Raw genomic sequence first — 24,776 nt, forward strand, 5'->3', positions numbered from 1 at the left:
TTGGCCATCTCAGACAGCAACTAAGACCTTTAGATGTTTGCAGCATATTTATTCATGGTGACTATTTACCATGTTACACACTTTGCGATGGTACACAGTCTGTGTACCCCATAACGAAGTGCAATAAACGGATAAACACAAAACGTCAGGATTTCAGTTTCGCCTCATCTGGACTTGCATTCATTTCCATTCTGTTTTTCATGTTCTTGTGGTGACAAGACCTATATCTGCAGTAATAATGATCTCACACCTATATCGGAAGTAATGGTAACATCACACCTATAGCTGAGTGACCGTAATCTCACATCTATAACTGCAATAATGGTGATCTCACACCTCGATCTGCAGTGATAATAATCTCACACCTATCTAAACAAATAATGATCACACACCTATATCTGCAGGAATACTGATCTCACACCTATATATGCAGTTATAATGATATCCCACCTATATCTGCAGTGATGGTGATCTCACTCATGTAACTGCAGTCATAGTATCAATACATGGGTATATGTAATATCCACTCAGTCCTTATTCCAAAACGAGTGGGTATTAACATTTGTAATGCATTAGATTAATGTGATAAAAAAATCACATGTATAAAAGCCAGTACCATTTACAATACAAAACTCAAACTAGTACAACAGCAATGCAATAGATTTCGCAGTTACAACAAAGTGAGCTATTGCCATTTTGCATTACACCATTTGATTAATGCTTTAAGAAGGGGAAAAAACAATGACATTTTCAATGCCAATAGCTCAAAATAATGTAATTGCGAGACCTATTGCATTGTAAATGCTTGTTACAGTGGGGAACAGCCGAAAGTGACTGACGTGGTTATACAAATCCCTCGTCTCCATGGATAAACAAAGTCTAGCGAGGTCTAGAGAGGAATGGGAGAACGTGCTAAGAAAAGAATTGCATTACGATGAATGGAAGAGGGCCCTCAAACATCCTCATAGTGACACAAAAAGGTTCAGATACACACAGCTAAATCATTTTCGCTAAACATATCTGAGGCCCAAAATAATAAGTAGAATAACAGGATATAACAGGCCGGCCTGTCCCATTTATGCTGATTCAGAGGGAGATTCTCTACACCTAGATTAGGAAAGCCTGAGTGTGACTCGGCTCTGGAGAAGAGTAACCGCACATTTAGAAAATACCCTCAACAGGAAGGGCTTAATGGGACCTGATCATTGTTTACTAGGTTTACTCACTCCTTGCAAAAGAAAGCAAGCAGGAAATGGATAGCTTGACCTAACAATGGTGTTTGCTAAAAGAACCATAGCGATGCATTTGAAAGTAATAGACCCTCCCCTATTGAAACAAGCATTTGCAATGCAATCAGTCTTACCTTTGGGACCTTATATGTATTTAACTATGCAGCTTATTAGCCTGGGTGGTAAAACATCTACTGTTCTTTAACATGGAAGGAAAGTAAGCACCAAACTGTGTGACACGCCCGGTATGGGAACACATGGAGAGAAATATCGCCTTTCAGCGTGAAATGGTATAGTCCAAAGCTCTGTTTTTAATATAAACTCAGGGCCTTCGGTGGTCATATCACTGAAAATGCAAAATGTGAAAAAAGAATCATTGTCTATGGGTGCTTGTGGAAGACAATTTCTATGGACTGGAATCTAGAGAATGCTAAAGTGATTCTGGTATTTTACTGACCTCTCAGCTTGTCGTTTTCTATTAAAACAGTCAAATAGCGGTGGTTGAACAGAAAAAACGCCCCTAAGCAGAATCAGACAAGTCCTAGGGCTGATATCCAGAGCCCACAAAGTATATACACATATAAGTATATACTAAAGTATAGTGTATATACTAAAGTATGATACTAAAGTATATACAAGAGGTCTTGAATGCTCGACCTAAAAAAATGGAGGAGGTAACAGAGGCATGGGCTAAAAGTGAGAGCATGGCCAAACATGCAGAAGAAAGCACACCGCTTGCCCAGTTGTGGGATGAGGTAACCGCTGCGCTTGAATGTATATAGGAAAATTATCAGACTAAAACCATACTAAGATGACATACACAAAGCTGGAGCGAGAAAATGCTGGGCCTACAGAACAACGTTTGTAGACTTTTGCACTTCCGAGTAGAGTTCGTTAATATCACAACATAATCAACCCTAATTTGTGAAATCCAACTGTTAAACTCTGCCCACGAGAAACAGCTGCCTTTTAGTAAGCCCCAACAGATCAAGTTCGGCATGAAGCACCCACGACCCAAAGATCGCTTTTTTACTTGCTAGTTTGTTTTCCAGGACTGACATATATTTTGTAATACAAATCTAAAGTAAGCGCAAAAACTAAATGTTGTAATTCAATATTACTGCTATATGTCAAAACTAATGAGTTTGAAATGTAAAAAAAAAACGATGTACGTTTTTCCCCAGAGTGGACCTACTTTGCGCGATCTGAGTCAAGTTATTGGGCGATACTGCTGGCATTTATTATTTACATTTTTAATCATTTCACAGGATAACATTGGTTTCATGCCTGCTCTTTGAATCCAAATAAATTCTATGAAACGTTTGTTATGTAATTACCTTTCCATTGATTGTTTATTGAAGATTCGTGCCATGACCATTGAATACCATCACTCATTGCACACCTAATTGCTTCTTACAATCTCAAGTTGCCAATCTTTTTACTACTTTACAAAAAAAGCAAATTTTCCTAGAACTCGGGGTTTTCACTTGCTGTTGTTTTGACATTTTCTCTTTAACTAGACCAATTTACTGGTTGTGTTTTTCTGGTTCCCTTGGCTCAGCCGGTGCCCTCTGCAGCTCCTGAACCTCGTAGCAGTATGGTCCTATTAGCAGGTTCCCTCTTTAAGTCCCTACTCCTTATCTGTGAATATTGTTCTTTCAATATTTTGTTGATGGACAATTGCTGCCTCGTCTGTCCTTGGCTTTGCCGCTCATCCAATGTGTTCTCTTCTCTTTTAGCTGAGTGCTAATGTCCTGATATTTCTCTGCACCAACATTATTGGGATTTGCACTCACTACCCAGCAGAGGTGTCGCAGCGTCAAGCATTCCAAGAGACTCGAGGCTACATCCAGGCCCGGCTGCATCTTCAGAGGGAGAACCAACAGCAGGTACTGTTTAGGGCAGGTGGAACAAACAGCGGCAACCAGTAGAGGGAAAGGAGAGGAAGGGAAGGGAATACTCACTAACCACTAAAGGGTGAAGCAAGGCTGCAGCAGTAAGAAGAGCAGTAAACGGGGAGAACATTAGCTTTGTTCACACACCTGTTAGCCTGAGGTTACTAGTGCAGGATTGTAGGACAATGCCGGTGAACGAGGGCACTTGGTTAGGTTGGTAATGGTTTAGATGATAAAAGCAAAGCCTCTGACGGTGATTCTTGAGTATGCTGGGGAGTGTTGGAGAAGATGTTGGGAGAAGCTGAACCTGGCCCATTCTACCACCCATTCTCTCTCGCCTTCTAGGAGCGTCTCCTTCTTTCGGTGCTGCCCCAGCATGTGGCCATGGAAATGAAGGAAGACATTAACACCAAGAAGGAAGACATGATGTTCCATAAAATCTACATCCAGAAGCACGACAATGTCAGGTGAGAATGGCTTAGCCCGCTGCGGACACTTGTGGTGTAGGCACCTGATGAGGGCCCCATAGACAGTAGTTTAAGGCCTTTGAGACATGTAGTGTTGCTGCCACGGGTGGTTTGAAAAATCTGTTGCAAAAAGGGCACAACTCAAAAAGTCTTTTTGGAAGTGTTTACGAATGATCTGTTAGTTCACATATGCAAATGTTTTAGTCTGTCTCAATTTTGAGTCATATTTGGGTTTCTGGGACATCCACCACCATTTAAAAAATGTTTTGAATTATGTTCAACTACAAACTGCACATTACAACCTTGAGCAATAAATTACGAGTTGCCAGGGACTGCCCGATTATCGTATTTTGAAAAAGGGAGGAGGGACTGTGCTCAAAATTCATAGTCCATTTTGGCTTTGCAAATTGCTCCCTTTTGATGACATGATTTGTGATCCCCAATTGGAAATGTTCCCTCTGGACAGGGACCTGCTGGTCGCACTTGCTACAAGCTAGTTGTTTCTAAACGATCGTCGGTTCAGACTGCCTAAATGGTTTAATTTTTTATCAATATTGCATTCCATGTAAGTTGACCTGCCTGTGAAGCCTGTTGGTATTTTTCCACGTTTGTATATTCACGGTTTCCTTAAAAGGACCAATCTTATTTGACTCTTCCAGACTCGGGTCAAGTGAACTGTTGCAAGCTTCCTAAAAAGGTGACAATCTGTGTTTCACCCATACCTTTGATCCTACCAGTGTGGGTTAATGGAAGCTCCTCTCTTTCAGCATCTACGCTCTTTTAAATCTTTGAGTCTGCTGTCATTAAAGGCCAATTATTTATTAGCTTCTGTGGAGTGAGAAAAGGTAGAGCGGTGATAAACCAGATGATCTGAGATTGGGTTGTGCTCTGCATCAAGTAGTTCTATAAATGGAATCTCGAGGGGTAAATAATCATTAAGAGAGGTAGAGGAGCTACCTCTGAGCTCTTGAGAGGGGGTTCTGTTTTAGACATCTGTGGGCAATGACTTGATTTTCTCTTATTTTAATGGGGGGTATTTTTTGAGGGACTGTGAATTCCCTTCATACATTTACTAATCCGCAAACAGTTCTTCCTAGAAGTGAGAAGTGAGTCTCTTTCCGTAATTGTTTAATGTTTGTTTGCCTTTTGTTTGCTCTTCATATTACGTGGACTCTCCTCCTGACATGGTTGTTGCTCTGGGAACTTTTCTCTGTGATGACTCTGCAGGAACAAGTATTTATGAAAAAAACAAGATTCCATACCTTCAGTGTTGTGCTGTCTTCTAAGGAAGTATTTGTTCTTTGCCCAAGATTTTTCTAACTGTTTACTTCAAGTGGACTCCACAGTTTAGTTCTGTCCTAATGGAGAAATTAAGCAGAATTGAAGGCTTGGGCAATGCTTTGATGGCACCACTGTATCAGTGATTCCCCATGGATTCTACTGAAGCAGCATGGCATAGCTCCGGGTGAGTGAATTCCTAACAACATTCAGATCCATTCTGACTCCTGTAGACGAAGAATCGCTGTGAAGGTGAGGGAGTCGATTCTTAAGAAAAGCTTGAAGTTAAGTAACTTATTCACTCCTTGTTTTTTGTTTCGTTTGTTGACTAAATCTTATCATTTAGTGAGGGACATTGTTTATGTATCCGTTAGTTAAGATGATTCCTAGAAGATGGAAGAGGATTCTCTTGTGTTTCTCTGCACTATCCCAGGACCTAAGTGTAGCTCTCTGTAAACGTATAGGACATTTGCTGTCCATCTGGCTTGGGAAATGTTTTTCTTTGAATGTTTGGTTTAAAGGTGCTTTAACTTGTATGGTAGGTGAGATACATGATTTAGTTATTCGATGTGCTCTTTGGTCTTTTTATATGCATATGGCTGACCTTAGAACTCCACTTACATTTTTTACTGCATGGATTTCAGATTTTCATGTAAAGCAGATCTTTATTTGCCAATATTTTCTGAACTCTAGTTACACTGAAATGGTTTTTAAAACTGCTAGACTGGCAATCAGCCTCTCCCATCTTCAAATCCCAAAAGCTGCACTGATTTTGTTTGACATTGGTTTTGTCTGTGTGTGTGTGTGAGTAATTGACTTATGTGTGCTTCCCTTGCCCAGAGCACACTGGTTCAGAGGCTGAAAATCTTTTGTGACTTTGCCCATAATCAAATTTCAGGCCTGAGTGCCATTGAAAGCTAAAGCCAGGTTCACTCAAGTTGACAGCTGGATATTAGCTTGAGCTCATGCCTGGGTTGCCCATTACAGGTAATGTAGATATCCACCCAATCTTACTTTGTTCTTACCCTTCCAGGGTTGCTTGAACTTTAGATCAGAGTCCGTAAGGTATCCCTCAGATCTCCTTCATTCTAGCAAGAAGAATAGTGATATTGCTTCAGACGTCTATGAGAGAGAATATCTTTCAAAGCATGATTTTAAGACATGGCATACTAGTGAGGCATCCATTTATGCCTCCAAAAAAACTCTCCCTTTCTGGCTAGTTATTTGCATTGTGCAGTCCGCTTTCTTGGTCATGACATTCCCAGTACCAGTTGATGGTATGCTGACTCAAAAGTACCATTGTCTGCCAACTTACAATTTACTGACACTTGTGGAGCAAGATAATCATTAGATAGATTTACGTTGGATGCTGACTTCATAGATTGGAGGTGGATCGCTCTCCTCTCCCCTATTAGTTTCCCATATAATAGTGGCGAACCGTTAACCTCACACAGGAAATGCCTTAAGATCTTGACTATTATGTGCAGAGAGTCTGACTAGTTTCAACTCTTCTTTTTACCCATACCTACATCTCATTTGCCAGTTTCTAAAGCATGAATCATAGAGGTCCAGAAGCTATCATTTGAGCGCAATAGAGGCGGTTCCCTTGTCGGAGAAGGGTGAAGGCTATTATTCATAGTTCCGCAAAGTGGAAATGCCGACACGTGGTCTTGGCACCAGTTCAGGCGCTCTCTGCAAGAAGAGCACAAAATGTGTGCCACTCAAAACCACACAACAGAACAAAAGAAAACTAGCACCTTGGAGAAATACAGAGATAAAAGACATGAAACTACAAATTAGAAAGCTGCAATGTGCCTGGCTCAAAACAAAAACCAAACAAGACAAACTTCACCTACAGAAAATTAACAGATGATACAAGTCCGCTATCAAAAAAGCAAAGAAAAGGTACTATTCAGACAGTATTCAAAATGCTAAATGTGCAAATAAAGAATTCTATAAAATACTCCATGAATTTCGTAAACCAAATTGCCTAGAAGGAATCATCCAGTTACTCAACACTTCACAGACAAACTGGCAAATCATTACAAGGACAAAGCAAACACATTGGACTCATACTTAAAAGAGAGATAAAGCACCAGCACTAACCCTTGTACAAAACAACAATCCAAGAATACTCTAACTCAGCCTCTCTGTTCCTTCCAACACATTTCATACAATTAATTTATGGACCTGGTCAAAGCAAGTAGGGCTGCCGGCAGCCCTTCTGACAAATGTCAACCGCAAACTTTCAAGACAATCTTCTAACAACCTCTGTTGCCACTCCAGTCAGAAGTATCATCAACGATTCCTTAACTACCGGAATATTTCCAAAAGAAATCAAAAAGTCATATATATGCTATTTACTGAAGAAAACAAACTTGGACCTGCTGAACCCTGACAACTACAGACCCATTACAAATGGGCCTTTCGTGGGCAAACTGATAGAAAGAGCAGCGTTCGCCCAGATGTCACAATTCATTGTAGACAATGCCATACTTTCAGGCTTCCAAACAGGATTCTGTCCGGGAAGAGGCACAGACTCTGCCCTCCTTGCCATCTGGGATGACCTGCAGAACACATTTGACTGCAATGGGGTTGCTGCGCTACTGCTCTTGGACCTCTCGGCTGCCTTTGACACGGTTGACCATGACACTCTGGTACAAAGACTCTACGAAGCCTGCATAGAGGGGACTGCTTTAGACTGGATCACATCCTACCTTCAAAACAGAACTAATGTCATCTATACCCCACCTTTCTCGTCCAAACTGTACTCCACAATAGCTGGGATCCCTCAAGGCTCTAACATCTCGCCCATGCTTTTCAACATCTACATGAAGTCATTACGGGTACTGATCAATCAATTTCACCTCACGTGCTATAACTATGCAGATGACACGCAAATAGTTCTTTACCTGGAATGCCCCAAAGACATTGGAAACTCGCCAATTTTCAGTTGTCTCAAAGCCTTGGATCAATGAATGACTTGGAGCCATCTCAAATTGAATGCTTCCAAAACGGATATACTCACGTGTGGCGATTGGAAACATCATGACCTGCTTGCTGCCTGGCCTGATGAACTGGGATGACCGCCTAAAGTATCGAAGGAAGGAAGAAACCTCGGAATGACCATGGACTCCGAGCTATCGATGAGTGCCCAAGTGGACAAACTAGCACGATCAAGCTTTGTTACTGTAAAAACTCTGCGACAAATCTTCCCCCAATTTGGGATTTCCACACAAGGTCCAAGCTACCATCTCCCTTGTTCTGTCCAAACTTGATTATGCCAATAGCCTCTACCACTGATCACCTTTAACGACTATGAAAAGACTACAACAGATTCAGAACTCGCCTGCCAGACTACTCTTGCATATCAAACCGCGAGTCCACATCCCCCCTGCCTTGAAAGCCCACATTGGTTACCAGTTGCCAGAGGATCCACGTTCAAGCTGCTTTGTACCACCCACAAAGCGATACATAGAATGGGACCGCTCTTCATCAGGAAAAAAAACATCAAACGCATTCAACAGGGGAACCTCCGCTCTAGAGTGGCACCTCGCCTCAACATCCCAAGATACAAGAAAAAAACATAGGCGGCACATCCTTCTCTATTCAACAACCACCTTATTGTCATAAAACTACTCAAGAATTGGCACTTCCCCACATAAGCACCATATGCAAACAGTAATATACAGGATATCCCTCCTTATATAAGCATTTATTTGTACTATAGATATGTACCTTTATATGTGTATTGCTTGGTATAAACATGTAGAATAATTATGTTTAAAATAATAATAATTAAGTACAACACTTGAAAACCAGAGTTTATCTAATGCATCTTTAATCTAAATATACTTACTTCCTTTATGCATTTATATGCCTTCCATGAACCTGGATCTATAGACTGATTACTTTTCTCCCAAAAAAAGCATATTTAATGCAATACCATATTTTTCACCATATACTTCTATCAATCTCTTTAATCTACATATATTTACTTTACTTTCCATGTACTTATGGATCTATACATTTATTACTTTCTTCTAATTCAGCATATTCAATGCACTACCCTATTTCACACCCTATACCTCTATCAATATATCTTCTACCTCAACTCTGACTCATCTCAAACCTCTTTCTTCTACTTTCTTCAATGCACTAGCCTATTTCTCACTCTATACCTCCATCGATATATCCTCTGTATCCACTCTCTCATTCATCCCGAACCCACTACTATGATCCCCAAAATAGCCCTTTCTAGGCACTCCCCTACTCTACACCCCCTTGCACCATCTGACACCTCTTTTACCATACAGATCCCCTAAAACAAGCCTTTCTAAACTCTTCCCGATCCCTTGTTACTCATTCTAAGCCTCCTACTAAGGCTATGACCTCCGAAACAAATATATAAAAATCTAAACACTTCACTCTTCTGTCCCGCCACTATCCTTTTTAATCAAAATAAGACTAACTTGCCCACTTATCAAATTTCATACTTCACTATACTAATTCACCACTAATCCTTTAATGGGTTCCGGAGTAGCGTGCTAATCGCCGAAACAGTGCTTCAACACCCCATTAGGGGATACAAGCGCTTTATAAATGCAAGCCTTTTTTCCTCATCTATCCCTCCGCTATCCTTTTGAATCTCAATAACTGACTAACCTATCCACCACTCAAATTATTTTCATATTTCACTATACTAATTGAACACTAATCCTTTTATGGGTCCCGAAGTAGCGTGCTACTTGCAGAAAAAAGCACTTTAAAACCCCATCAGGGGTAACAAGTGCTATATAAATGCAATTACAATACAATGTCTTTGACTCTCTGAAACAAGAAGCCTGGTTGTCTGGAATGGATCTACAAGGTGCTATTATTCAGGTTTCCGCTTGCTCTTTCAACTGAGTTCCTCTGGTTAGTGTTTTTGGGCTTCAACTCTGCCCCAAGAGTTTTCACCAATATCCTCAGGTCATTAAGTGGGATACTTGAGTGCAAAAAGAACACATAGCTATCCCCTCCGCACATGATTGGCTTCAAGAGTTCCCTCGTCATGGAAATCATATTTTCATCTGTTAAATTCTGAGCTTCCTATTGAACTCTGGTTTGCTTTCAAGTTGAACTATGAACACAAAAGAAAAGGTGTTGGGAGGATGCTTGCAATAAGTCTAACCACTGGCAATTGCTCTGGCTAACATTCCAAACCGTTGTTCTTCTGCTCACCATGCGAACTCAGTTTAGACCTATGCATATCAGTCTTGACCCTGCTCCAATCGGAACAGTCCGGCCTGAACCGCCAGGCCAGCTTCTCCCTGAACTAGAACACAAGCAATGCTGTCATGTGCTAAGGAATTTACATCTAGGGCTCTCCTCTTTCGAGTTATTTCAGCTGCTACTTGCAAGATTTTTCTTCTGCAACTTTTTTTCCGAAATCTTCATTGCAGATACAAACTTTTTTGTGTGTTCCTTTCTAGCTGCCCCAGGTGCAGCTTGTATGGATTTGTGCCTTCTTTTGGCTTCTCTTTGGTCCATTTAAATAGTAAAAGAAAGGCTACCATAACATCTAGGGATCTCCCATTCAGAGAGAGGTGATGACTTGATTCTAGCCTCTTTGGATAGCCTGCCGTCCCTTCTTGAAACCTTTGTCGACTTAAAGGCCCTGCAAAGTGTTCTTGAAATGTCTTATGTATATAGGGTTAAGACATCGACCTTTGAATCTGTTGCCAACTAACTTCCTGTCGACCATTGTCCCATTAGAAACTGCTTCATTAAGCACTCTACCAGTCCTCACCCCCAACCACCAAACAGACTGCCTCATTTTCGAAGAGTTTTTAGGACCAGTGGTCCCTGTGGTAGTAATAATAAAGACGAGAAATGTATTTTAATTTAAGAAACCTATTGGTATTGCTTAATGTTTAGATCATAAACAATAAAAAAATGTAAATAGTAATCAGTGATGTCAAGAAAGTCCTCAAACCTGGCAATATGCATGTGCAAATTGCAAAATATGAAGTATCATCAATTCCATACAGCCTGTAAAACTTATCAGAATAAGGACCGGTTCCTCCAAGGCAACCACACACTCATAAAAAAAAAAACTAACTCTACCCCCCAACTCTCTCTCTCTCTCTCTCTCTTTCTGTCTCTCGCTCTCTCACACTCAGTCATCACCTGCTTTCTGCACTCTACTGGGAGGACTGATTTGACACTTATCTGGATGTTCTGAAATGATTGCTCATGAGTAGGCCCCAACCACGCCATGAAGGCATTACTACTAGGCCTATGCTGAGAAGACTGACGATGCAGTTCAAGTGTTTATAGTAAAATGCGCGCATGCAATGCAAGGATCATGCACAAAGAGTTCCGCTGAAGCATGTAGCTGGAGGCTCACACCACCTTCTGAGTGTGAGTGTAGCAGTCGCCTTCAGTTTTGATATGCGGTACGAGGGCACACACATGAATACGCGACATTGGATAACCCTCACATGGGACTAAAGTTAGTAAAAGAGATGTGGGTTAGTGGGCAAGTGGTGCTGAGATAACGCAAGCAACACGGCATAGCATTTTCAGAGAGAAAGCCAATAGTCCTGTCCCTCTTCTGGTTATCTTTACTCCCTTCAAAACAATTCTAGCGCCCTGAATAGACGTCCCTCTTCTGGTTATCTTTACTCCCTTCAAAACAATTCTAGCGCCCTGAATAGACTAACGTTGATAGAAGGTCAGTGCTTTAAATGGGCCGGTACCCACCGGTACGGAGTACCAGCACTTCTGATTTTTCTCCCATTGGCCAAGGAGAGTACTGGTACCCATACGGGGGTAGCAAGCTCAGTGGAATATAAAGGTGCTCCTGAATAGCTACCGACAAGCATGTCAGTCTCAGAGGTAGAATTTGCTGCTTACCACGACTCGCTGTAAACCTATAAGTGATGACAACAGCAGCACAATTGCAGCAGAGTTCCCCAGGACATCTCTGTAGCCAGGCAGAAGTGTAAGGGGTGAAACTGTAACAGTGAGGCAGAGCATGTGGTAACCTAGGCACAGCTTAATAGACAGCAGCGAAGATCAGCATTTCTAAAAAAAAAAAAAAAAAAGACATGCCTTGGCTGATATGTAAGCTTATGTGATTGCCAGTATGTTCCTGTGCATATTTGCATGTGTGGGGGTGTTGTTTCCAATCACCTTCGCCAGTATATAGCTTGCATCAGACAGCCAGTCCTGTCTCTCAATTGTACTCCGCAGTGTTGGCTTGTAGCAGTTCAGGGCCTCCCGATCTCACCAGAGATGCGTACATAAAAAGCTGGCGTAAAATCAGAGGCGCAGAACAAGGATCTCTTAATGCCCACCTATGGGCAGAGCTGACAACTCGAGAAAAATCACCTGCTAAGAAATACCTATCAGAATCACTAGAGTATCTCGAACTAACAAACCTCTGGGAGACATCTGCAGATAATAAAAGCTTTAAAAAGATAGTAACAAAAGTAACCAAAATGGTATCAATAATAGAAGACAAGGAAATTCTGGCTAAGAGGGCTCATGGTTGGACAGTATTGAACGATTATAAAACGCTTAAATCACAAGCATATCTGAATATGGGACTAACATGGAAGACAAAAGCAAACTTCTTAAAATTGCTCTTCGGTGGTTTAGCAATCCTTCCTCACATTGCACCCTGGAAAAGGAGAGATGGAGAACAGTCCTGCCGCCTCTGTGGGATAGGGAAAGAGGACTTAACACACATAATCTGTATTTGCCCAAACTTGGTGGACAAAAGGCGTGCCTTATTACGATTAAAATGGAACGAAAAGGGAATAAGAAGCTGCTGGCAATTGTGAAGCTGTGTTTCAATCCAGAGGAAACTCAACTAAACTGCCGATTAACAAAGTACTTTGACATAGTGGCTAGCAGACTCAAAGACTTATAAAATAGCTCCAGAAAGTATAGCACGTAGCTAAGATCCCTTTGTCAATCACAGAGGCGGCTAAGATCCCTTTGTCAATCACAGAGGCGCCCGTCTAGAATCAGGTCAGCTAAAATCAAGACAGCACTCTTTATTACTTCGAATTGGATTGCACAGACAATGTATTGTCTTTGATATGTCCTTTTAACATACGAGTTAACCACTTTTAAATGTAATTGTACAAAGATATGGCTGTACACAATTTTAACCTTAATGTTTAATGTTTTGTCTTTTTATATTGTGAGTTTTAATTAACTGTACAATAAATTCAATTCCAAACGATCTGCCTTTTTCTGTGGTTAGGCCGCAGTCTCAAAATGAATGCACCTTGGCTCGAAGAGGCCATTCCCTTTGCAAAGGTTATAATAGACTTTTTCTCCTGCTAGGGTTTAAAGTGGTTAACAGTATCTACAACATGTTAAGGTTTGTACAAACCATACACGTTTAAAGGTCATACCGTGGGATACTCATGTAAGGCTGCTCTGCAGGCATGCATTTAAAACCACCCATTTTGTTTAACCTACCCTTCTTTCTGCTCATTGGTATATACTATTTGTATTAAAGGACATCTATTTCCGTATTGTTCGAGGCTGTGATGCTGATGGTTTTGTAAATGTATTTACGTTTCATCTTAAAGGTAATTCTTTAAGGGGCAAGTGCAGTATAGTAAGGTGTTGGGGTACACCATTTATTGAAAAGTGTCTTGTTTAATTCTAGGGACAAGGGCAATGATTTTGCCCTACTTTTTTCTACGATTTATTACCCGCAATGTATAGACCAAGGAGTACAGTAAACTATGTAAAGACAGCATGGTCAGTCTAATGTGGTTTGAAGTTTTTGGGCACCGTAGTGATAATACATTAAACACTAGAAAAAGAAAACCACAGATGTTAGAATGAGATCATGGTATATATAATTTGTCAAGCTTTCTTTTTTTAGTGCCCACACTATGCGTTATTGTCCATGGTATAGAATTCCAAAATGTTTTCTATGTGTCATGCATTGAGATAATTCGCCCACATGGAAAATCTGAAAGATTACATTAAATGTACACTTTTGTACATATAAGGATAAAAAGAATACTCCAGATACCAGAAACGCCTCTTTAAAATCTCGATCCTAGTTGTTCCCTCTTGCCCGCTTCTTAGCCCCGCCCCAAACTCACCCCTTGTCGACAGAGTACCTACACTTATTTTTTCCCCATTTAAAGCACTGATGAAGGATACTGTCTCCAACACTGTTTTTGCAGAGTAACAGTCTTCCATAGCTTTAATGTGTAACCCTCTCATTACTATCAGATTTTGTAATCCGCATGCCTGTTACCTGACATTGAACATAGAATATGAGCAACCTTTCGGGGGGGGGGGGGGGGGAGCTACTTTGAGACATTATTTCAGTTTTACGAACAGGCTGCAAATGAAGCACAGAGTTCTAAAAAAAAAAAACTCCAATTGTACAAGAAATTTTTGTGAAGCCAGAATGGATTTTCAAAGCTTATTGAATCTCTGATAAATGTCTGTGCTGGGAAAACTGTTAAACAACTATTTCACCGCGCCTTTTGGATCATTGCAGTTGTACGGGGGATGTGACGTGTCTTTCATCCTTTTTTCCCCCCACAGCATCCTATTTGCAGACATTGAAGGGTTCACTAGCTTGGCCTCGCAGTGCACCGCCCAAGAACTGGTCATGACACTCAATGAGCTCTTTGCACGCTTCGACAAGCTGGCGTCGGTAGGTGGGATAGGTAGCAACCGCCCTAAGTGTATATGTGGGAAAGCACCGTTCATTCAGGCAAGAGAGAGCGCGCGCGTGACTGTGTGCGCGCGCTTGTGACACCTGAGCAGACTCGAGGCCTGTCGGGTAGTTTTGCATCTGTTCCTTAAAGTGCACATTGCTCACAAAGTAAAAGGTGTGACGCCTATTTATAGGGCGCACAGAGTGAGGGTGCATAGCGGCTGTCAGAGGCACAGATGTATGGATGTATGTAGTGGAGCTTATATAGCGCACAGCTACCCGCAGTGGGTTTCCCGGCGCTTGCTTAGGGAACCCTTCCTGGTATTCCCCTGTGAGATAGCAGGGTATCCACAAGGTGAAAGTCAGGCATCCCGCCGCGAGGGGCCGTTGTGGAGATTAAGCAAGCTATTGCCCAGAGTCGCAGAGTGTGAACCCGTGAGTCGAGGAGGCACCGGGGCGAGAATTATCGAGTCCGTGGAATTTGCTGGATGAGTTGATTGAGCCTGCTTTTGTTGTTTTGTTTTTCAATTTTTCTCATCATGCATAATGGTACTGGTGTATTTATGCATCCAGTTTTGTGTGTTCGTGTGAGTAGTCCTTTTATGTGTTTTTGTATGCGCGTCCATGTAGCTTACTACTGAGATTTTGTGGCTGTTATTTGCCTGTCTGCAAGTGTTTTTTTTTGTTTTGTTTTTGTTAGTGGATGTCGTTTTATTTAACAACGCGCTAACAACGTTGTTCTGCGGTTCGGGAGAACACAGTTCTAACACGTACTGGTTTTGCATATTCCAGGAGAATCACTGCCTGCGAATAAAAATCCTGGGAGATTGTTACTACTGTGTGTCCGGCCTTCCGGAGGCGCGAGCCGACCATGCTCACTGCTGTGTGGAGATGGGAGTCGACATGATTGAGGCCATCTCGTGAGTACTGTTTCCATTTACCCTTGCAGGACTAACCTGTTTCACTCCACAGCTGTCTTACTTAGCCCCCCTATGAAACTTACTGTTTCCCTTGAAATTCTTTTCGAGCTCTTTTCTGATTTCTGCTCCTCCCAGCTCTCTGCTCCCCAGACGTGCCTGACCCACCCTTGCACCCCAGACGTGCCTGACCCACCCTTGCACCCCAGACGTGCCTGACCCACCCTTGCTCCCCAGACGTGCCTGACCCACCCTTGCTCCCCAGACGTGCCTGACCCACCCTTGCTCCCCAGACGTACCTGATCCTTGCTCCCCAGACGTGCCTGATCCTTGCTCCCCAGACGTGCCTGATCCTTGCTCCCCAGACGTGCCTGATCCTTGCTCCCCAGACGTGCCTGACCCTTGCTCCCCAGACGTGCCTGACCTTCTCAGCAGTGTTTGTGGAAAAAAACCGAGCGATGAGATTCGTTGTATATGGGAAATCTGTCTTTTCTCCAAGGCGATGATTGATTAATTCCAGAAACATTGCAACACTCGATTATTGTTGTGAGCTATGTACACATCCAACGCTACATTCTGTGACCAACCACAGCACCGGACTGATTGGACACAGTCCATGAGAATTTTTTTAAACATGCCATTGCTTCAATAGGGCAGAGTTAGTCTTCGAACTAAAGTGTGGCTGCTGCTGTGTATTAGAGTATTGGCAACTCGAGGTAGTGGTTACAGTTCATGATGTAATGGTGATGACTGTGGGTCATCTGATGACTGGCTGCAAGCTGCCCATGTTTCTTGCTTGGGTAAAGGCAGCAGCATTATCTAAGCAAGAAACACAGGAGGAGGGCAGGTAAGAACCCCAACGTAGGCATATGCGATAAGGGAATGGCACATGAAGCGGTGTGTTGCATGTGTGCTTAAAGACAGAATGCGAAAAGACGCTTCTGAATGGAAGTCCATGCTAGTGTCCAGTAAACTGAGGTCCAGGTTGAGAAGGCACCACAGCTTCGTAAATCAGTGTCCAGAAGACTAACTTCCAACATCTCACCTCCATCCTCGAAGACTCACAGTTGGCAACATTCTGGCTGACACTACGTATTAATCTCTGCGATGCAGGCGTGACATGTGAAGGAAATTGCCTAAATTGCAATGGCCTACAGAACTATTGATGTGACTGCCTCCACACAAGCCCACCCAGCTACCCCTAGGCATAAATTCAAAATGCAAATCACTACTCCTGCCCCACTATCAATCCAGAGGCATTGACCTGACGTGTAGGTAACCTTGACATGGTGCCAACTGAACTCACTTCGTGGCACAGACAACAGGCTGTGGCTCGCTCTGTCAAGGTGTTGGAGTCATGTTCCTGACATACACCCTGCATCATCCCAACTGGCCTTTCAGAGGCACTGACTTAACTGGACTGATTCCATTCCAGCCCTTCAGGCCTTCCATGGGCAGAGCTAATGGTGTGGCATTTGACCGACCAGACACTGGCCCTGGTGGTGGCGCCTCAGAGCCTTGAACATGTCATTTTATCAGCTCTGACCTGAACGAAAACCCTCTCACAGCCATTAGAAATGCCGGCTCTTTTCTGACCATACCAGCTCTCAGAGGTAAAACTGCTTCCTTTAGACTTGATGTCCTCTAAAGCTATGTCAGGCCTGTGAAGGACTTAAAGATCAGCATAGCCTTTAGCCGAATCTTCCCCAAACGTGCATGTCTTGTATCCTCCCCTCATGTTGCACTGTGTGCAAGGCATGACTTATCTACAAGAGTACTTTACAACATGATGTTTACATGTTTCACATGTAACTCAGACATGCGACGGACATTGGTGCGATTTTTTTTGTTTTTTTGTTTTAGGAGCCAGCTTGTATTAATCAAGCATTTGCAATGCAATATGTCTCACATTTACACAAGTTTAAGCTATTGGCATTTTAAATGACAATCCCTTTTATTTATGTTTAAAAAACATAAATAAAAGGTGTTGTCATGTACAATGCAAATAGCTCAAACTTGCGTAAATGCGAGACCTATTGCATTATAAATGCTTGATTTTACTCACTTGGATTGCCCCTAAGCCCCACCCCTCATGCAAGGGAGGAAGGGTGCCAATAGAACAGGCGAGCGCTGACTGGCTGAGTTAGTGGGCAGCGAAGAAGCTGAAGAAAGTTGATAGCAGCAGCAGCAGCTCCTGGTTCAGCGTGGTGTCCGTGAAGCGGGCGCCGCACTGATTATTAAAGTTTTTTTTTAAAAAGAGTGCGGTGTCCCTGAAGCGGGCACCGCACTCAGCATGCAAATACAAAGAAAACCAGCCGCCATTGTCCCCATCAGTGTCATTAAACAAAATAGTGCTCACCCACTTATAATGCAGACTGTGTAACAAGCCAAGTAAAAGGTCCAGTCATTTTGGGCGGTAACTAATGCAGACAAGGCGTTAACAAGGAGGGACTAAAAAGCCTATTTACGAATCAGAAGTCTGCCTTTAAGAAGTACAATGACACAAGCCAATGACAAATATGGACGGAGAGTGGGCGGGGCGTCCACTACATACACTATTACAGCAAGTCTCGCAGAGCGAGAAGTGCATGCACGCTGCCGCTAGGCCTGACTTAATAAACGGTGCACACTCTCTGCGTCCGGGCATGGGAGGTGAAGTGAAAGGGAAAATGTCTGACTTCAGAGTGTAATGTTAATTAATCCTGGTCTTGCTGGCTAAAACTCCTCAACTTAGTAAGGGGCTGTGAAAAGAGAGAAGAATTGTCAAAAACAGGAAATTGTGCATGTTACTTTCAAAGCATCATTTTGATATTGTGCCCCACCTGATCTGCTGTATGACTATTCTAAGCATTCTTGGGATGGAACAAAATATTATTGATTTTATTCAATTTGATTTTTGCAGCCGTTTTAAATCTAATTTGCGTTTTGGACTTTTTTGTTTGCCTGCTTTGCATTTTCCTCCCTTTATTCACTGATCACCAAAGCACGCTCTAAAACCACTTCAGCAGCTTGGTAAATAGTCTAACGTTTTTAGATCCTGTCGTTCTGTTCTTTTCTTGTATAGATATGTGTCCTTCCTTCCTTGTGTACCTGTTTTATGTAGCGTAGAATTCATATATATTTGTTTAAATCCTTAATTGGTTGATCTAGTATGTGTTTGATCAGGTGGCTTCGTAGAGGCCTCCCCTTTTTAAAGGTGTTTACCTTCTATGTCCTTCAAGTACAGAAATACAATTCAGGACTAGATACTATGACCCCTTTGAAATGGAATGGTGCGGAGAGGCAGGGTGCTGGAGACCCTCTTTGCCCGCCTTCAAAGCATCTGAAATGTGTTACTGAATTTACTGTGTGAGAGTGGGCTGTAGAGGATAATGTCTCCCAAACTTTGGAAGAGAGGCCAGGTAGAGCCCCCTCACCGCCCTGAAATCGTCTCCTCCATTGTATGTTTAGCGCTGTGCAGTAATGGTCTTGGGAATAGCTCTCCTCCGTTTGGTGTAAACAACTGTGTCCCAGTGCTCCTCTCAAATATTGGTCCTCGATATATTCTTTCCCAGTTCGGTGTCTGAGCGCCGTGCTCAATGCTCCCTTATGTTCATTTTGTCTTTACGTTAATATCTTGCACGTTCACACAGCTCTAAGATCTCTTTGGAGCCCTGGGTGCAGAATGGAGAGGATGGAGTAGTGAAGGGGGCTCCAAATATTGAGACTAAGAGACTTCTTTTGGGCTGGTTTGAGTCCCAGGTGGAACAAGGGGAGTTCACAAAGAAACTCTTTGGATACATATAGGTTGCCCAACACTAATGTGCTTGATTTATGTTGTTTGGAAGCATCATCTGATGAATGATCTCAAGCAGACAATCAAATTTAGGAAAAAGTCTGGTGCACGTGGTTGGGTTGGTGATTGTTGACGATGTAGGATTGAGTAGAGAATATTTTTTTTCTCTCCACCACGGATGGCCGTTTTGAGGCCCACCTCTGCCTTTCCATCTCTGTTCTATAAACCCATGCTCCTCTTAGGTAAATGTCGTAAGTGAACCCTCCCCTGTTTGGTTACGTATCACTGCACAACCCTGCTTTTCGCTATCAATGCTTCTGGAGATGCTGCTTCTCGATTGGTTGATTATTCTCCTGTTAGATAATAATGGCCCTGCAGGTAAGCACATCATGGCATCTCATGTTGTCTCACCCTTCTGCAGGCTCGTGCGAGAAGTAACCGGGGTCAACGTGAACATGCGTGTGGGAATCCATAGTGGCCGTGTTCACTGTGGGGTTCTTGGGCTGCGCAAGTGGCAGTTTGATGTTTGGTCTAATGATGTCACACTGGCCAATCAAATGGAGGCTGGTGGCAAAGCTGGGTGAGTGAACCCCATAACAATCTCTCTTTTTGCAGTAGTAGGACTTGCAGTGATGTCATTTCCTTGTCCAGAAAGAAGGAAAATTATGATCTGATTTCTGCCTTGAAGGGCAGTAGAATGTGGGACAGTGGGAGGAAGTAGGTGGACTCAGAGGTAATGTCAAGCGCTACGAATAGATTTTGCTTATAGGCTGCTGTTTACCTGTGCCAAGATCCACCACGTGATGCCATTTCTTTACTGCATGTGGCATTCTGGTGATGCTGTAGAGATTTCCTTGGGATTGACTGTATTATGACAATGCACCGTGTGATGTCATCTCCTGGCCCCATTTGGTGTTATGGGAAGCATCATCTGTTGCTGTCGCTCAGGAACTTATGATAATGCGGTGAGGCACTATGTGATGTCATATCTTGGTCCCTTGTGTTATTTTAGTCACACCATCCTGTTGATCTGGGATCGGCTCCCTTCATCTGAAAAGACCCTTGAGTTAATTGATGTTCGCCAGTCACCAGGCCACCCCAGTATACTAGTAGTCTTGTAGTGCTCCAAGCCCTAGGCCTTTCATGACTTTTTGGTGCTTGACTTTGCTGGGTCTCTCCTGGTATTGTGTTGATGCTGTGTGTCAGGACACACCTGGTACTGTGGTAAATCATGAGACCCCGCCCCCCTTGTGATACTGTTATGCAGCACTCTCTGATCCCCCTTGTTTTATCGTTGTGCACACTGGTTCATTCCCCCGGTGGTAATCTTGTGTGCCATATCCGCGAGACATGGTGGTATTCTGCACCATACCCTAGGTCCCTGCTGGTATTGTAGTGCCATAAGCACTCCATGATATTGGTGTGCAACATTTTCTGGTCCCTTGTAATAAACTTGCGCTGCCTACCCCTTGTGCTATAGGTAGATGTATGTCACTTGACACTGGTGTGATTGTTGGGCACCGTGTCTCAACCGTGCCATGGTGTTAGTGCAGTGGACCATACACTTATCACCCCATAGTATTGTTGTGTCCCGACCCCAAACTACCCTCCAGGTTTGGCGATGTACCATACGGTGAGTCTTTGCTGTTCCTACCAAGGGCCCTACCCTACCTCCCTCGTAGTATTGTTGCACACCGTTCCCTTTGTGAGTCCTAGACTTGTGCTGTGCAATCAATGTTTGCCTGGTTCTTCTACAGGAGGATACACATAACAAGGGCCACACTGCAGTATCTGAATGGAGATTATGAGGTTGAGCCTGGGCATGGAGGAGAAAGGAACGCCTATCTCAAGGAGCACAACATTGAGACTTTCCTCATCGTAGGGTGCAGCCAGAAACGAGTGAGTCCCCCATGGTAGTGAGCGGGGTGTTACACCTGGGACTTCTAATTCCAGCACTGGGAATCAGGTTTCCATTCTCTGATGTGTTTTGTCTTTGTCTCGGCTCCTAGAAAGAAGAAAAGGCTCTGATTGCCAAACAGCAGCGTGCCCGGGCCAATTCCAACGAAGGACTGGTACCACGCTGGGTACCAGAACGCTCCTTCTCGCGCACCAAGGACTCCAAAGCATTCCGGCAGATGGTAAGTTTCTGAGCTTAAGGAGAGAAGAAATGATACCGGTATGGAGGTGGTGTTTTGTATGTGGGCAAAGGAGAGTCTGAGGCAAACAGCAGGTGATGTGTCTCTGAGTCTGTGCAAGTGAGAGTCTAGGCTAGCCTGCAGGTAGATTATCTGGGCGTAGAATAACCTGTACCAGCTGGTTGGTGGTGTTTCTTGGAGAATTTGAATTAGCTGGTAGATGATGTGTATGGGCTACTAGAAACGTCTGAACAAGGTATGGGAAACCGCATTGGAAAGCTGGACCAATTGACAGTTGTTGTCTTCTGTTTGGGTCTGGGAAATGGCGAATAGGATTCAGACTCGCATGGTAGGGGCTAGGAGATAGCCTTTACATCCCAGCTCGAACCACGCTGTGCCTTAACAACGCGGTCTGAACCACAAATGCGTCTTTACAATGCATTCTTTTAAAACGCAAGTCGTTAAAACTGCTTGCCTTAAGGAATGCGTTGTTGGACTGATGTTAAACTTTTAAGTCCATCACTTTCCTTACTGTTGCACAGACTGGAGCTGTAGTGACTGTGAAGGCAGATAGATTTATAGACAGTGTTGCTAGAGAAGATACCAAAGGGGATTATTTTTCTATTAACAATAAAGCAGCCCAGTCTAGTCTTTTCTGGTGAATAACTCTGTAGATTAATCATTTAGGTGATTAAGAGGACAACGGTTAGCAAAGTTTCTTTTTCTATTTTGGCAAACCCATGAGCACGGTTAGTGCTTTGGTTCAGTCAGATTTAGTTCTGTAGTGTTGTAAAATGTTATTCACATGATAAAATGTCATTGGCAATTAAAAATCTTCACCTATATAATATTCGGATGTGTCATGTGCAAACGTAATTGTAGACAAACCAATTCACTTAGAGTGTTTGAAGCTACATCGTTAAGTTTCTGAAGGTTGAGAATGAGATCCAACTATCCTTGAATCTTCAAGAGCAATTCCTTACAGTCTTTAAAGGACTAAGTTTGACAAAGAATGTGCGAACTGAATGCAAGGCTTGTTTCTTATAAGTCAGTCTTAATATCTAGAGGCTGTGGTTTAAGATTCTCTCCTGTGTGAATTGCAGATTGAAGTGCCACCCTTTCAAAGATAAGAGATGGGAATGCTAAAACTTGCAAAAATAATTGACTGCACCTTGATTTGATGGAATCAAAGGGGTCTTACACCTTTCTCCATGAAATTCTTCCATTTTCTTCACTGTGTTTGACAAACTATCTAAGGGATATTTTTTCCTGGAAAGATGGACGGATACACTTGACTTTCCACAGATCAATTTGAGTGCCCTGTGCCAGGAAATCTGATGTCTGCCCATCTTCTTTAGCAGAAGTAGCACCTTGAGGTCCCCAAAACAATAATGAAACCACGCTTTGTGTTATTTTTATCAACCTTTGATCTAACTATTAATCCTGTGATTTATCCTATTGACTTACATTTTTCATTTACATCATAATTGGCAGATTCAATTGTAACAATTGTTGCTTGCAAAGTGGATTTGGTTGCTCTCTCTTAGTCCTTACAAAATCACTCTTCCTGGTCAGTTCTACCAGTGGTGGATGTCACAAACAGTGGTGGGGCAAGTGGAGTGGGCGCGGGAGTGCGGGAGGAGGAGCACATGGGGGTTAATAATGAAAAAATGTAAACGTACCTGAAGCTGCCGGCCACCTCCCACGTCACGCCTCTGTGTTCTTCCTTGTCCCAGCAGGCACTGGGGCAGCATTACAGACTCCCTGTGGAATCCCCGTGATGCTCACATTATCTAAGAGCAGCACAAGGATTGGCCTGAGCAGGCTGCTTTGACACTCCGCTCCAGCACAGGAGTCTGTGCTGTTTCTCCAACCGGGCTGTGCAATGGAGCCGCGTTCGAGAAACCTAAGTGCGCATGTTTATTTGGCTGGCCTAAGACGGCCGCCAAAGACACATGCACACTTATAAAGTGCACCAACCACTCCACCCCCCATGTCCCTACCCCGCCCCTCTCCATAGCTCTGGCTCAGAGCCAGTAGCTGAAATACAAAACGCACGTAAAATATCATTTTCTTTTTTAGCTCCTGGCTCTGAGCCAGTTGGGAGACACTCCTCTGCCATACCGGTGAAGCTGCTCCTCCGTTCTACCCATTGCATAAAAAGACAGCCAGAAAACATTTTGAAGGACCTACCCCCGTGGCAAGTTTGTGTCTGCCATTAGCTTGTTTTTTTGGCGTCCTATTCCGTTGTGGTGAGCAATGTGAGCTTTTCACTCGTTCACTTCCTATCAGGTGGGATACAGTGGAAGAATATAAAGTAGTGCAGGCTTAGAAACTGTTAACACACGACTTTTTGAACGCACATTTTAGCCTCCGTTTCTCTGGTTTTGTTCGTATTACTTTTATTTTTGTGTAGTGCTGCTTCGACCCAGCTTCCAGTGCTTCCAGTTGGGTTGGTTTGGCTTGTGAAATGCTCTGCCTGTGTTTAGAGTCAGCTGTTCTGACTTCGTTCCTATTTCATCAGTGCTCTTGATGACACTGGAGCTCACTTACGCCCTTTGGGCTCTTTCCTTCATTCATCGCGATCTCATTTCACTTGGTTTCCTGGGTTGTGTTGTGAACCGACAGTGAGTTTCGGATTCCTGAATATCTAAGGGGGAGACTCAAGGCACAGACCATTGAATGTGTCTCTTGGCAGTGTCGATGACTGCCTTTTAATTGTGCCAATGCAGAGCTGAAGGGTCTCTTAGCTGAGGACACTTTTTGCCATTTTAAGATGGAGAATGTGGTTTAAAACAGAAAGAGGCCAATGCGCCATTTCAAAGTAGCTGTTCTCATAGGACTTCTGTAAGTAACCCAGGCAGGTGGGTTTAGCTTTTCATAAAGATAAAAAAAACGGAGTGTTTTCTAGAATTAGTGTGATATAAATGAAGGTTTAATTTGTCAAATCCAATCTGGTTGCCTTTCAGCAAGACCCTGCCTGCATTGAACCCTCTGTGGGAGACCAAACCAAGCTCCCCCTACTCACAGCCGTCCGCCCTGTCTGTATACATAATGCTCACTTCACGTTTTATCTGTGTATTTTTGTACTGGGATTTTTTTCCTTTGTTATTTTTATTTAATTTCTGCTATTTATCTTTAGGATTTACAAAAGCAGTGGCGGCATCAAATTTTTCAAGAAATTTGCCGATCCACTCATATATTCAAATAAATGATGATTCAAAATTTGGGTCTGCAAAGTCAGCGATTCACAAACATTCAGTTGCCGGGATTATCAAATCCTTCGGGATCTGAAATCTCTCATTAGACAAGGGGAAAAATATTCCCTCATCCAATGCAATTTCTTTATTTTTCACATATACTAATCTCCGATGATTTGAGGATCCAGA

At 42.9% G+C, this 24,776-nt stretch overlaps 1 protein-coding gene across 1 annotated transcript in view; it reads left to right on the forward strand.

Moving 5' to 3' along the window:
* The window catches only part of ADCY6 (adenylate cyclase 6), a 506,430-nt gene that overhangs the window by 272,791 nt on the left and 208,863 nt on the right, over nucleotides 1–24,776 (forward strand). Inside the window, exons 4-10 of the mRNA XM_078685913.1 lie at nucleotides 2,969–3,118; nucleotides 3,470–3,591; nucleotides 14,446–14,557; nucleotides 15,353–15,480; nucleotides 19,674–19,832; nucleotides 21,010–21,151; nucleotides 21,262–21,390. Coding sequence (XP_078542039.1) covers nucleotides 2,969–3,118; nucleotides 3,470–3,591; nucleotides 14,446–14,557; nucleotides 15,353–15,480; nucleotides 19,674–19,832; nucleotides 21,010–21,151; nucleotides 21,262–21,390 — 942 coding nt within the window. The remainder of the gene's footprint in view (nucleotides 1–2,968; nucleotides 3,119–3,469; nucleotides 3,592–14,445; nucleotides 14,558–15,352; nucleotides 15,481–19,673; nucleotides 19,833–21,009; nucleotides 21,152–21,261; nucleotides 21,391–24,776) is intronic.

The sequence above is a fragment of the Lissotriton helveticus genome, chromosome 1_1 (genome assembly GCF_964261635.1).
Source record: "Lissotriton helveticus chromosome 1_1, aLisHel1.1, whole genome shotgun sequence".
NCBI lineage: Eukaryota > Metazoa > Chordata > Amphibia > Caudata > Salamandridae > Lissotriton > Lissotriton helveticus.